Raw genomic sequence first — 11705 nt, forward strand, 5'->3', positions numbered from 1 at the left:
AATTACATATATACATGAATTATGTTTGTAAAACGGATTAAATTTAAAATCACTTAATGAAGTTTGTAATTAGCTGGATCTTAGTAATTAGTTGGATCTCTCCACGTGGGAGTTCCATGCCGTATGAGTTGGAAACAAAGGATATGAAAGGAAAGTTTCCATTTTAATTGTTTCAACCTTTCAATGGCAAATGCGATTTCAATACTGAAGAAAAAGAGAGTTGAGTTAGTTTATAACCCAACTTGGTTCAGTGGAACGTACCGGGAACGTTACTAGTAGCAAAGAAGAAGGAACAATAATTTTGTTTAAAACCCAACTTGGTTCAGTGGAACGTACCGGGAACGTTGCTAGTAGCAAATAAGAAGGAACAATAATTTTAACTTTTAAGGAAAAACCCAACTTCGGCAATTAAGATGATTATTTTTTCCGTAACATGTACTGATGTACATATACATATATACATAGATAATGTGTCATCAGTTATCTCTGTTATATCTTTTTTTTTGTTTGTCGCTAGTACCTAGAACTTAATCCAAATCGGAGATACCAAATTCGCATTAATGACACATTATCTATGTCCAAGCTTTAGCAGTTAACACATTCTTCATTCAGATCGAAGTGAATCACGACTCAAAGTGAATCTAAATGAAAGATAGAGTGACTTGGATCAGAGAAAAATTGTCAAATAACATTTTAATATTAAGGAAGGATTCAGGACAGTTAACCAAGTGGAAATAGATCTTTTAGTGCATGGCTAAGTAATAAAACGGAAGTTGTATAAGTGAATATTTCATCAAAATGAGACAAAAGTCATGAACATGTTAAATGACTACTATATTAGTCATGAACATGTTACCATTGAAGGGCAAGAGATGATGAAAAAGAAAAATAACATGAATTGATCATGATCAAGAGGATGGTCGAGTGTAGATTCAAGGCCTAAAAGAGAACACAAGAAAGAGGGACCCAAGTTTGAGAATATTATATTTTTAATTCGAGAGAGAAATAGAACGAGGGGATCACTTGGATCGGAGAGAAACCAAATGTGTCCAATGGGTTCTTTACCCATGTCTCACGACTTGAATGGCCAATAACCGAAATTTACCACCAACAATATATACATGAGATAAGAGACCTAGTCCGAAAGAACTGTGAACAAGATCGATTCTTCTGAACATGTGACTAAGTCTAATATTAAAATAGTATTTTTTTTTTCAATGTATAATCCCACTATTGTAAAGGATTAGCCTACATAAAAATCTATTTTTGAGCCAAAGACAGTTAGTAACCCACATGAAGTGATGTCAAAGTGACTCAAAGTGCCTATACATCTTAGTGATTTCGAAAGAACCTTACTAGAATTAGTATAAAAATACCACAGGACAGACAGCAACTAAGAAAAAAGAAATATGTTAGCCAAATTCTAGTTATATCGGGTTGTTGATAATGAAAAAGAAGTTATATCGGGTTTAATTTGAGGTTTATATGAAAGAATTTAGCATTTGTATTGTTTATTCAAAAATTAAAAAAAACCCCAAATGAAAGAGTAATTTGCCCAAAATTTCGATTCTTTCTTACTTTGTTAAAGTTCTTTACCCTACTCGGATACTGATGAAATACTAACTCAAAGATTCTCTCAAAGAAAGAAAATTAAGGGAGAGAGAGGGGGCGAGTTGCATGATTTAATTAAAATACAAACCCAACATTATGGGACAATACAAATCCATGACACTAGCCCATGTATTTTAGGGTTTCTAACAAGATAAATTTATACATACATATGTTTAATTATATTAAGAGATAAAATTTTGGGAATTGCTACTTTGTGCAAACCACTGCTTCCAGTTTCATTGTATCAATCAATAATCATTTTAATATTAGTTTTATTAATTTAGTCTTCCCATTTCCTTAATTTTCTTGCACAATAAAGCATTGAATGAGCTATCTCATTTTTTTTTGTCGATTAATGGATTATATTAAAGTGCAATGCGTAAGGCTGATCTCCTGATCTTTTACTTCTTCTATTTTATAAAAAAGTTTTATTTTAACAAATTTCACACATCTTAGAAGAAACTTTAAAGTTATACTAATATATAATCCTCTTTAATCTATTAACAATTAATTCAAATGACTTAAGTAGAAAAGTTATTAGTTTTGAGTAATGGACAAATTTGAAAACTAGTTTAAAAAGTAGCATTAAAAATGCAAAACGTTTGAAACATAAAGATAACTCTAAAACGAATTTGTGCAACAAAGTGAATAATCTATATAATGTCTTAAAAGCATGAACTTTATTAAATATGAACTTTATGTTTGTGGAATAGAGTTAATTTGTAACATCTAAATATTTAAATATGAAAATGATATTTACATTCTTAGCAAAACATGAATCTAGCATTGAAATCTGCTAAGAAATTCCATTAGTGATTTTTTATGATTGGAACTTGAAAGCAAGAAATACGAATGAACCATTCGATTTTAGTTAGGATAAAGAGTCCGGTGACCAGCGAATATCACAGTGAAACCGACCGCTTCTCAACCTCCAATCCACGTTTTAAGAATTAATAGCCTTCCAGAGAACACAGGATTAAGCGCGTGTAACCACGCGCGGCGATTTTCTTTCCTCTCTTCTTTCCTCGATCTCCTCTTTCCTCACCTTTTTCTTCGCGTTGCTCGGCGGTTTGCTCTAGCGATTCCGGGGCTGTGAGGGAACCCACGTTTCTTTTGATCCCCGTCTGCTCTTCAATAATGGAAAGAAAGACTTCTCCGGTGATATTTGGAAGCGATTTGAGTGGCTAGGTGATTCTGGTTTTGACAGCTGGGTTTTTCCAGATCTGGACCTAGAGAACGTGGTTCGGTGATGGAGTCTTGCTCGTTTGTGCAGGCGGTGTTGACCGGTGTTTTACACGTCGGTGTGGCGAAACCTTGGCCTTGGGTCAGTGTTGGGCGAGTGGGCTTGCGATAGGTTCTTGTCGGATGTGGCTGACTGTGGTAGCGGAGCCGCCCATGGACAGTGGCAAAGCGAAGCGGCAGAGTTTTTCCAGCTTGTCTCCTTCCAATTAGTAGGGGTGGGCACTTTGGTTTATTTTCAGGTTCGGTTTGAGTTCGGTTCGATTTGGTTTAATTCGGGTTCAATAAAATTTTAATCAAATTCAACTGAAATAAGTTTGGTTCGGTTTGAATTCGGTTTGGTTTAGTTCGATTTGGTTTTAGTTTGGTTTAATTTGAATTCAATTTTAAAAAAATCAGTTTGAAGAAAAGAAATGATGTGTTGGTTTAGGTGAAATTTAACATTCCACCATATTTCAAAAAACTAATATTATGATCTAACTAAAGTTAAATAAAATAAGTATATTAGTTTTTTGGTTTGGTTCGGTTTAAAATCAAACCGAACCAAACTGTTTGGGTTGTGAAAAACTTCAACCAAATGGGTTATATATTAAAAATGGATCGGTTCAGTTCAGTTTAAATTCAATTGGTTCGGTTGGTTTAGTTTGGTTCGGTTTTTTTGCCCATTCCTACCAATTAGCCTTTCCCATCTTGCCCCTCTTTTCATCTGTGGTTGTGGTTGGGGTGAGCTGCGCGGCGTCTCGTCTTAATCAGAGTTTAAAGAGGTTGTGGTAGTCTCGGCTTTTCGCAATTCTCTATCAGTGGTCATGGGCCGTTCTGGGCTAGGTCGGAAGTAATTTACTAATAGCAGAGGTTTTCTGGTCCGATTGCTCTTCGTTGGAGGTCTTGATCCGGCGAAGTAGAGAACCGAGAGCGGTGGTTCTCCCTTGGCGGACGCGTCGTTTTAGATTTTCTTTCATTCAGTTTGTCTCCGGTTTGTTTGCTTCGGTTTGATTCCTCTTTTTAATTTCGATTATATCTAGTTAGCCCGATTTCCCAAACTTATTCGGGTTTTGGTTTGGGTTTGTAATCCAGTTTACTAATATATTATTAAAAGAAAATTAATAGCCCTCCAACTGAGAAAGATGTGTGTGCAAAAAGGAACTGGTGGTACTTAAACGATTCTGACGTCGTCGGTCACAACAACACTAGAGAGTAGAGTTATTCGGATAACCAAACAACACAAAAAAATTGTTATCCAAGTAACCAAACACCACATTACTTGCCTTAACGCGCTCTCAAGGGAGAATTTGGTCTGTGTGTGATGGTTCTTTCTTCATCTTTACTTTTGGTGTTTGTGGCAATAAAATAAACTAAAAACAAAATTATTAACTAAATTAAATAAATAAAGAAAGATCCGAGTTCTCGGAACAGATACATTGCATGTAGATTTCAACCAAAGTATAAAAACCATATCTTGACCTCACACTGACCGATCATTTCCCTTTCCCTTTTTTTTTCTTCTCTCTTCTCTCTCTCTACTTTTTTTTCCCTATCCGATAGGGTTTTCTTGATCTCTCTCTCTCTTCTCGTATCTTTGATCTTCATGTTCATCTCTTTCTTCAATACAATAGAAGCTGATTTGATCGTCTTCTTCTTCTTCGGATCTCTCTTTTTTGCTCTCTCCCAAGGGTTTTCGCTTGAGAAATCAAGCGCTTTCGTTTTTCCTGGGAAGTTTGAGCTGAAAACATGTCTCAAATCTTTAGCTTTGCTGGTAAGTTTTCCTGATCTTGGATTTGATCTTGATCCTTTTGATTTCTTTGTTTAGATTTTAGGTGGTAGAATCGGTATGTAGATGAATTGATTCTTCCTAGGTGTTGATGGGTTAAAAATTAGATAGATCTGTGCTCAAGTTTCGTCTTTTTTATTATCTATAGATTCATAATTTTTGGAATCTCACTGGATCTGGAATTGAATTTGATCGAAGTGAAGCTCTTGTTTAAAGCTAAGATCTTTAATCACTTTGGCTCATAAAGATCTCTCCTTTTTGGTATTTGTTTCAGGTGAGAATGATTTTTACCGTCGTGGAGCAATATACCCAAATCCCAAGGAAGCTAACCTTTTGCTCTCGCTTACTAGTCTCGTGGATTGTTGCTATTACCCTCCTTGCAAGAGGTCTCGCGTCGTCGCTACCGCACCGTCTCTCTTCAGTGCTTTCGAGGCCAAGCCAGTGTCTATTGATGTGCTCCCAGATGAGTGCCTCTTTGAGATTTTCAGGCGTTTACCTGGACCGCAAGAGAGGAGCGCTTGCGCTTCCGTCTCGAAACACTGGCTCACACTTGTGACTAGCATCAAGCAAAACGAGATCGGTGCTGATCTTTCAAACAAAACCGAAGATGGTGATGATTGTGAAGGATGCTTATCTAGGAGCTTAGATGGGAAGAAGGCAACTGATGTTAGACTAGCTGCGATCGCTGTCGGAACAGCTGGTCGCGGTGGACTTGGGAAACTGTCTATCCGAGGAAACGATTCCACTAGCAAGGTTTCGGATCTTGGTCTTAGATCGATTGGTAGGAGCTGCCCTTCTCTTAAGGCTGTTTCCTTGTGGAACCTTTCTACCATTACTGACAATGGTCTCTCGGAGATTGCTCAAGGTTGTCCTCAGCTTGAGAAGCTTGACCTGAGCCGTTGCAATACAATCACGAACAAGGGTTTGGTAGCGATTGCTAAGTGCTGTCCTAACTTGAGTGAGCTGACATTGGAGGCTTGTTCGAGAATCGGAGACGAGGGTCTGCAAGCCGTTGCAAGATCCTGCTCCAAGCTGAAGTCGGTGTCTATCAAGAACTGTCCTCTTGTCAGGGATCAAGGAATCGCCGCATTACTGTCTAACACCACCTATTCCTTGGCTAAGCTTAAGCTTCAGATGCTGAATGTCACTGATGTGTCTCTTGCTGTTGTGGGTCATTACGGCTTGTCTATCACTGATCTTGTGCTGTCTGGACTGTCACACGTGAGCGAGAAAGGATTCTGGGTTATGGGAAATGGCGTTGGGCTCCAGAAGTTAAACTCTTTAACCATCACAGCTTGCCAGGGCGTTACTGACACGGGGCTTGAATCTGTGGGGAAGGGATGTCCGAATATGAAAAAGGCGTTGGTCAGTAAATCTCCATTGTTGTCCGACAACGGTTTGGTCTCATTTGCAAAAGCTTCTTTGTCATTGGAGAGTCTTCAGATTGAAGAGTGCCACAGGGTCACCCAATTTGGGTTTTTTGGTTCTCTTTTGAACTGTGGTGCAAAGCTGAAGGCTTTCTCTCTGGTGAAGTGTTTGGGTATTAGAGATCTCACCACGGGATTGCCTGCTTCAACTCACTGCAGCGCTCTCCGCTCTCTGTCTGTACGTAATTGTCCTGGCTTTGGTGATGCAAATCTTGCAGCCCTTGGGAAGCTGTGCCCTAAGCTCGAGGATATTGAGCTCTACGGGCTCAAGGGGATAACGGAGTCTGGTTTTCTACATCTTCTTCAGAACTCTCTTGTGAAGGTGAACTTCAGTGGTTGTTCTAATTTGACAGACAAAGTGATCTCTGCCATCTCTGCTCGTAACGGTTGGACTCTTGAAGTCTTGACCGTCGATGGATGTAACAAGATCACCGACGCTAGCCTGGTCTCCATTGCAGAAAACTGCCAGATTCTCAGTGATTTGGATCTTTCGAAATGCTCAATCTCAGATATTGGGATTCAAGCTTTGGCTTCCTCTGACAAGCTGAAACTTCAGATCCTATCCATGTCAGGTTGCTCTATGGTCACAGACAAGAGCTTGCCAGCCTTAGTGAGGTTAGGTTCAACTTTGTTGGGATTAAATCTTCAACAGTGTCGGTCTGTGTCCAGTTCCACTGTCGACTTCTTGGTCGAGCGGCTTTACAAATGCGACATCCTCTCCTGATCCACAATTCCACGGTCGATTTCTCCACCACCTATATGATGAAGGTATTTTAGTAAGTGTCAAGCTCTTTTTCAGGCTCTGTGTGATCTATGCGTCTCCTCTCGCTAGGCTCGGTATCCTCTGTTTTTTTCCCAAGTAGTTCGGCTTCCGGTTTCTTTTTCCAGTCAATGTTGTTTTTGCAGGGTTTCCTTTAACCAGGGAAACTCTTGCTTATCACGGAACCGGGACGTCGTGTGGTTGCTTGAGAATATACTTACCGGGTATTTCGAGATTTTAGGGTTTATCATCTCCTGTTGGTGTCTTTTACGAGCCTAATCTTTTCTCGTTTTCTTTGCGTCGTTTGTTCTTGTTTAAGTTTGGTTTTCCTCAAAAAGGGTCTTTTGTGTGGTTTGTACGTGTTCAAGATTTGTTCAGGTGTCTTGGGTTCTCTCTTTAGAGGTTTGATCTGGCTTTTGTTTCAACAAACTCGATTAAGAGTTTTTTTAATGTTGTTTTTTTGCCAGAGCCCTCGTTCTTTTTTCTTCCAAGGCAATGTATTACGAATCTGTATGAACAATGTACTAAGTTATGTAATGCCCTTTGGAATGGTTTAATGAGTATTGAATAAAATTCTCATTTCGTTGTATAATACAAAGTTTTGTATTTCTTTTAGATAATATTCTGCGAGATATGAGAAATTATTGCACCTTGATTTATGGGACAGAGAATCAGATTGAATGTGAAAACTTGAGATTTACGTTTGTTTGTGTCCAATCAAAAATGAAATGTGGTGTTCAGTGAATGTGGTCAAGGAGAAGAATCTGGCCAGCGATTCTCTCGATATGATATGATTTGAGTGGGATTTAAATAAAGATTGAAAAGGAGTGTCATTATTGTGAGTATTCGTTGTCGCTATTATTGTTATTGTGGACTAATCTTGATAATTAATTAAGATGGGGCCAGGTTTTCCGACTTATGATCCCTTAAAGTGGAGACAGAGAATCATTGTGAGTTGCGCGTTCTTGTTCACATAACCTTGACCGTATTATCAAGTACAGAGTCCCAAGCATCTAGAAATAAAGATGGCAGAACGGTTATTTTAACATTTTACAGTTGGTCACGGTCTCAATCTGAACCTATACTTATAACTTGTGCGCAAACATATCTACACTTGAAAACACTTCAAACAACGGACTGATTCATATTACTTATTCTACTAGTCCACTGTTTCATCGTCGTTATAGTGTAGCTGAGGATTCACGTACATCAGATTCATCGTGGGGCAGCTGCCACCAGTAAAAATTTAATTTTTTTGGTAATTTCTTGAGTCTGAGCTTCTATCAATTGTTATCACCAATAAAAATATGTTATATATGCCCCCAGTAAAAAACCAAATACAAAAACATTTTATATATGTCCCCAGTAAAAAAAATTTCTAGATCCTTCACTGAGCTGAGTCACAATTTATCGAAAAATATGGAAGACCAAGATGACGTTTGTTGTGGTTAATTTTTTAATCCAAAACGACTTTAGGCTGTTTGAAGAAAATGTGTTCTTCCACTAACATAGAGAACTTATTCATCTATCGTCTCAAATTTTCTGTCATAGGTAATAACAAAAGAAATGTCATTATGGAGGCTAAAAAAATATATCAATTCACAATTTAATCGAACACATAGTATGCATAAATTCATGTATCTAAATATTCAAGAAACATATACCCACAAGCATTCAAAATTTCAAATACACTACAGTTCTATAATCCTACCCAAAATTAATATATATATATATATATATATATATATCCAGAATCGAATTTGTATAATTAGTTTCTCTAAACAAATTTCATTAAAATTACCTCATTTTTCCGACTTAACAACAACTAGACTCAAGGCCGTGCGTCCACACGAGAACTATTTTTATTTGTATAATATAATTTTTATTTTCTGTTTTGTTTATATATAATTTTCTAATAAGTGATAAAAAGTTTATGTTTAAATATAATTTTTTCTTGAATTATTTTTTCTAGTATTATATATGACCGCAATTAGAAAAATATTATTCTAATCCATCCGTTCATATTAATCTGAAAAGTACCACAGTTAAAAAACGTCATTATAACAGGCTCATTTATATTAATCCAAAAAATCGAAATTATTAAAACATTTAACATGTTCATTCATATTATTTATATATTTTAAATATTTAATAAATTTAAATATTTATAAAAATATACAATAATATATTATTTTTAACTCTGTCATTGAAATATTATTTAAATTTGAATATTTAAATTAAATTTAAATTAATATCTGAGTTATTATTTTGTAAAAGTATAATAATAATGTATTTTATAATTTTTGATAATATAACTTATATTTAAAGAAATTTTTGATAAATATAACATAATTAACAGTTATCCAAAAACAGAATAGTTGGAAATTAAGTAAAACTTCTGTTTGGACACAAAACACACTTTTCTTTTAACAGTATAGATATATTTATCAATCAGATTATAATATTTAATAACTTGGAGATTTATTAGCTGAAAATCTAATGAAAACATATATAATGTGGAATCTATTTTTTTTTTTTGAAAATTGTGAAATTTAATTAGACAATGATGAAACAAATATTTTTTAAAAATATTTTATATTACATTTCAGATTAAACAACTCAGTCGGATTTTGGCAAACTTCAGAAGTCTATCAAGCCAGATTTCTGCTTACAATTAAACCTTTATAAATTAATAATATCAAAACTAAAATATTTTATTAATTTATTATGATAATTAATTTATCTATAAATTAATAATTTATAAAGAGAAATTATTTTTTGGGTATCTTTTTTTAAAAAATTTTCTTCAAATGATGTTATATTTAAGAATCTAAACAAATTTCATTGTAAAATGACATGAACAAAATTATGATTACCATATTAGCAATCACAGCAAAATAGTTGTTTCTGTTTGTTAATTGTAAACTAAATTATCTATGTTAGAATATACTAGTAGAACTATTATCTTTAAAGTTAGTGATAAAATGGAAGACGATACCAAAAATAATATTTGGAAACAGCTATGAGTCAAAAAATCAATGATTACATCTAAAAAATTTTCACACATATTAAAAAAATAACACTAAAAGCTATTAATATAAATAAGTAAATATATGAATTTCAATGAAATTTTAACTTTAAATTAAAACAAACAACATATTAGTCATATTTAACATATTATCTTATATATATACATAAATTTATATAATTATTAATTTATATTTTAATTGGAACCATATATTTATATAAAAATTAAAAAATAATTATTATTTTATAGAATTTGATGGATTTTTACATTGACCTGATCTGTGATTAGAATTTTTTTATATATTATAATTGATAAAGTAAAAACTTAATGACTTTCAAATAGTTTTAGGTAGAAAATGGAGTTCTTTTTGTTTCTGTTGGATTTAAAATATAATTTTTTAAATTTATTTTTTAAAAATCACATATAATTAAAAAATCTTATAAAATAAAAGAGGATTTACAGAATTAAAAGGAATTATAGGCTATATGGATAATAAATTTTAAAAGATGTTAGCCTAGCAAATCTTAAATAATGTTTTTCAAAAGTCGATTACATCGACGCAATATTAAACATAAGTATTAAGTAAATCAATTCAACCGAATCTAAACGAAACCAATTATAAATTATTTATTTGGTTTTAGTCTTTATAAAACAGACCATAAATCGAAGAAACTCCACCGAAACACACTTTAATGCCTAAACTAGGATGTCCACTCCTATGTATTCATGTGATCTTTTTGTATATATTTTCCTTTAAATTCTTACAGAACTTCATTCAAATTTTCCATATTTAGGGATTCAATGCCTAAATTCCCTATGATACGTTTAAGATTTTATATTTAATTTATTTAATCAACTGAAATGTATTAAATGAACAATATACTTATGAAAGGCGTAAAACGTCAAAATATATTAATTAAAAAGTTACTAATAATAACACTAATGACAATCGATCACTATAATTACACACAACAATCCTAACTACTGCCATAACACAAAAGAAAAAAACATTAAAAAGAGCTTAACACAAACTAAAAATGGAGAATAAACCCATTTTCATGGCATTCGTTTCCATCATGGTTTTGCTATCGTTTTCTAGTCCAACTTTGGCCATAGAACACGATGAGGACAAGCCGCTACTCAATTCAGACAAGGAGTTTGATGCAGCGATGGCAAATTCACCGAGTTCATGTGATTATAATCGTGACATGATCGAAAGTCAGTCAAAAAAACATCTCGACTATCTTATAAATTGTGGAGAAAAAATGGGACCTGATTCAGTGAAATGTAACATTGAAGTGAGGGCAGAGATTCTTCGGAACAAAGAAGCTTCAAAGGATTGTTGTCAGATGATAGTGAAAGCTGGCAAGGAATGTCACATTGAATGGATGAAGTTGTTTTTCCAAACCTATCAACTCAAACGCTTTAGTTCCAAAAGAATTTTCAAAACTAACGAAATATGGAACAGATGTTCTAATGAAGTTGGATCTATTTAACCAATTTCTGGTTAAAAAATCGTAATCAATGGTTTAAATTGACTGTATTATATCACCGATATATATTATAATAATTATATTAATATATGTTATATATAAGATTATAACAATAATTTATTAAATATTTCACCATTTTTATGTGAGTATGGAAACCGAATTAAAATCAAACATTGCAGATCTTTTGTTGTAGACTGTTTTATGGACTTTAAATTCATCGTATCTATGGTCTAGCTGTAATGTAATGGAGCTTACCACAAATATACGACATTTTCGTGGCGCTAATAATGATGACATGCGTGAAGTGGAAACGTTTTCGAGATGGATTTTTGATATTTGTAATGTCAAGATAAATTAACTAATGGAGAGGTGGAGATCG

The 11705-nt window shown here is 34.0% G+C and overlaps 2 protein-coding genes across 2 annotated transcripts; both read left to right on the forward strand.

The window, feature by feature from the left end:
- The first annotated feature begins 4309 nt into the window (after positions 1–4309).
- Positions 4310–7397, forward strand: LOC18022246 (EIN3-binding F-box protein 1). Its single transcript, XM_006405127.2, has 2 exons — positions 4310–4603; positions 4893–7397. Exons 1-2 carry the CDS (start codon positions 4579–4581, stop codon positions 6767–6769), a joined length of 1902 nt encoding a protein of 633 aa, XP_006405190.1. The 5' UTR covers positions 4310–4578; the 3' UTR covers positions 6770–7397.
- Positions 7398–10870: 3473 nt separating this feature from the next.
- LOC18022247 (protein DOWN-REGULATED IN DIF1 11) lies at positions 10871–11329 on the forward strand. Its single transcript, XM_006405128.1, has one exon. It carries the CDS (start codon positions 10871–10873, stop codon positions 11327–11329), a length of 459 nt encoding a protein of 152 aa, XP_006405191.1.
- Positions 11330–11705: the final 376 nt, after the last annotated feature.

This window comes from Eutrema salsugineum, unplaced genomic scaffold, assembly GCF_000478725.1.
Source record: "Eutrema salsugineum unplaced genomic scaffold, Eutsalg1_0 scaffold_15, whole genome shotgun sequence".
Lineage (NCBI taxonomy): Eukaryota > Viridiplantae > Streptophyta > Magnoliopsida > Brassicales > Brassicaceae > Eutrema > Eutrema salsugineum.

What these genes read in the sequence shown, in the direction of transcription:
- LOC18022246 (XM_006405127.2), top strand. Translation starts at nt 4,579, where the DNA reads ATGTCTCAAATCTTTAGCTTTGCTG. An exon ending in TCAAATCTTTAGCTTTGCTG is followed by an intron (nt 4,604 to 4,892) that starts GTAAGTTTTCCT and finishes TATTTGTTTCAG; the next exon opens with GTGAGAATGATTTTTACCGT.
- LOC18022247 (XM_006405128.1), top strand. Translation starts at nt 10,871, where the DNA reads ATGGAGAATAAACCCATTTTCATGGCATTCGTTTCCATCATGGTTTTG.